The 3,461-nt window shown below is 36.9% G+C and overlaps 1 protein-coding gene across 1 annotated transcript; it reads left to right on the plus strand.

Moving 5' to 3' along the window:
* Positions 1 to 559: 559 nt before the first annotated feature.
* On the plus strand, positions 560 to 2,554 carry LOC111386144 (UDP-glycosyltransferase 73C3-like). The gene has a single exon (XM_023010597.1). The coding sequence runs from the start codon at positions 893 to 895 to the stop codon at positions 2,357 to 2,359; it is 1,467 nt and encodes a 488-aa protein (XP_022866365.1). The 5' UTR covers positions 560 to 892; the 3' UTR covers positions 2,360 to 2,554.
* Positions 2,555 to 3,461: the final 907 nt, after the last annotated feature.

Here is a 3,461-nt window from a genome sequence, read left to right on the forward strand (position 1 = left end):
TTTGACTCTATAAGGTGCATGATAGAAGCAAGAAGTCATTGACTGCTTCAAAAAATGTCTATTACACTGACGGTGATCGAGCTACAGATGAACATAAAAAAGAACTTCGCATTTTGCTTTCTTCATGGAATCTTTGTCCACTACATATCAATGTTTCTCATCTCACGCATGCAATAAATGTTAGGAATAATATTTATCACGTATGCAATCTTTGAGATAATTGTAAAATTGAATGCATTCTACTTATTCGAAATCGGACTAATAATAGACTCAGGTCGTGACTAAGATATATTTAATTTGCCTTGGAAAAGAAAATTAATTACAATATAATTATCGATTGTCAAGAATGCAAGACGAAACTAGTTATATAATTGAGAATTGGAATAGGTAATAATAGGTGGATTTGTAATCCAATACACTCAATCCCATATATAAAGAAAACTCAAATTTTACAAGTTTTGATATATTAATTTAGAATAATCACAAACTACAATCACTTTTGTTTTGCTTACTTTGAATCCAATTAAAAACTAGTACGCTCTATTAAATTTTATTACTCATGGAATGATACATGTTACTTATCACGTACTACTTGTCAACTTAAAATTTCTCCCGAGAAATACCATCCAGTTAATGGCAGGAACAATATCTGATGCTCCTCGTTATACCAAGAACACTGTTCATGCTTCTGTAAGCTCTTACATCACTAGGATTAGGATAAGGAAAAAAGACAGAATAATCCTCAACGAACAGTGGGTCCCCGTCACTGACGGCCGATGTGACCCTGTTAGTGAAACAAAACTAAAATGGCGTATACAATAAAAAAGTTTTGTATACCTTGTGTATATACTTAGCATCATATAATCACTGTAGGCTCTGAGAATTCAATTCAATGGCTTTGCAGCCAGAGATGCTAAACATTGTTTTGATACCTCTATTGACCCCTGGCCACATGATTCCAATGGTAGACATGGCAAAACTTTTTGCAGAACGTGGTATTCTCGTGACAATAGTCACGACTCCCCTCAACGCCATCCGGTTCAATTCAGTGGTTGATCGTGCCATCTCGTCTGGATTCCCCATCCAGCTTCTTCAGCTCCGGTTTCCATGTGAGGAAGCCGGTTTGCCCGTAGGATGTGAAAATGCAGACACTTTACCGTCCTTTAATTTAATGAGGAACTTCTTTATTGCATCAAAAATGCTACACAAGCCATTGGAACAGACACTGCAAGGACTTAAGCCAGCTCCAAGTTGCATTATATGCGATAAGCATCTGACATGGACAGTTGATTTATCAAATTATCTTCAGGTTCCGAGGATTGTTTTTGATGGAATGAATTGCTTCACACAACTGATTATGCATAATTTGCACATTTCCAAGGTTCATGAAAGTGTGCCTGAGATGGAGCCTTTCGTCGTGCCTAATTTACCAGATAAAGTTGAGTTTACTAAGCTCCAGCTGCCTGGATTGTTCAATCCAGGCTCGGTGGATGTGAATGATATCCGTAGAGAGATACGAGCGACTGAAACTCAATCTTATGGGGTGGTGGTCAATAGTTTTGAAGATTTGGAACAAAGGTATGTTGATGAATTTCGGAAGATCAGAGGGGGAAAGGTTTGGTGCATTGGTCCACTATCACTTTTTAGCAAGGAGAATTTAGACAAAGCTCAGAGAGGGAATGAGGCCTCCATTGATACGAATCAGTGCTTGAAGTGGCTTGATTCACACGAGCCTAATTCTGTAATCTACGTGTGTCTTGGAAGCCTCAGTCGTCTTTCACCTTTACAATTCACAGAGCTGGCTTTATGCCTAGAATCGTCAAATTATCCATTTATTCTAGTGATAAAAGGAGGAGAAGAAATCGAGAAGTGGGTTTTGGAAGATGGATTTGAGGAAAGAATAAAGGAAAGAGGCCTTTTGATCAGAGGTTGGGCGCCGCAAGTACTGATTTTATCCCACTCTTCAATAGGAGCCTTCTTAACGCACTGCGGTTGGAATTCAACTCTAGAAGGTATATGTGCTGGCGTGCCAATGATCACATGGCCTTTGTTTGGTGAGCAATTTCTTAATGAAAAATTAGTTGTGCAGATTTTGGGCACAGGTGTAAGAGTTGGAGCTGAAGCTGTTGTAGACTTGATCACCCAAGAAAGGTCCGGGGTGATGGTGACGAAGGACGAGGTTAAGGCTGCCATTGACATTGTAATGGATAGGGGAATAAAAGGATATGAGAGAAGGGAAAAGGCGAAAATGTTAAAAGAAATGGCAAAGAAATCAGTTGAAGAAGATGGATCGTCCTATCTCAACACGACGCTGCTGATTCGAGACATTGAGCAGCTGGTGAAGAAGAATAAGCAATAAACATAAGGATCGTTAATACCTAGTTATTTCACATGATGTGTTTCAATGTCCTACTCTTGTTGTTTATAAGGTAATGCATGTGTCAAGTTTAAGGTTGTCTAGGTAAGCTATTAGCTGATATCACTCGCCTTATATTATAACCCCTGTTTGAGGCCCATTAAATTTATAATAATTTTTTCTCTTTCTTATTTTCAACTACACATTCTTAAATATAATAATATTACACATAAACTAAACACATTTTTTTTTTCAACCATATATTCTCCAAAAAAATACTATTTCAAAAATTATAACATCAAATAATGGGGGCCAAACGGGGCATAAAAAGAAACCAATTCTTGAATCCCTTCGTGTAGTTGAAGTACTGCTGAAAAAAAAAAAAAAAAAAAAGGAAGTCAGCAGCAAATTTTGATCCAATTTATTGTAATCATTTAGTATTTCTAACATCAGGCACTTGAGAAATCAATAGTTTACAGTTTACAGTGCGTTAGTTGTTTAAGTCCTGTTTGCTTTTGCAGTACAGGAAGGTCTTAACACTCATGAAATGTACAAGTTTCATAGCTGCACTATCTTAATTGGATTTGATGAGAATGAAATTACACTGACTGATTCTATAGTCATTTTCTTGAATACTCTCTCTTTTAAGTAGAAAATAATAATCTCGGCCTGAAATATATTAGTGCATCTGCAATGGACGTATTAATTCAACTGTTAAATACAGCATAAATCGCAAAGCGATGCTTGTCGTTGCTCTCTTGTCAATATATTGAGTAAATTGCAATTATTTTTGAATCAATTCGTTTCTTGTCTATATCAGAGAGCGACCCTACCCAGTTCCTTATAAAATATTCAAAGTGTAAATTGGTTCTTCAGTCCAACTGTTTAGAATATAGGACTGAAATAAGAAAGGAAACGGGCAATGAAATGCCGACAACTATGCAAATAGTTGGGTCTTACGCAAGTATCTTTATTGTATTACATGAGAAGAAACAACGAAACAAAAATTCTACTTACGAGGCTTAACGAAGACCACCCCTGTAAAGTCTGCTAGCATGAGAGAATTAATAAAGACGGGTGATTTTTCCGAAAGGACGAACGTTAC

This window comes from Olea europaea, unplaced genomic scaffold (genome assembly GCF_002742605.1).
Source record: "Olea europaea var. sylvestris unplaced genomic scaffold, O_europaea_v1 scaffold343, whole genome shotgun sequence".
NCBI classification, from domain to species: domain Eukaryota; kingdom Viridiplantae; phylum Streptophyta; class Magnoliopsida; order Lamiales; family Oleaceae; genus Olea; species Olea europaea.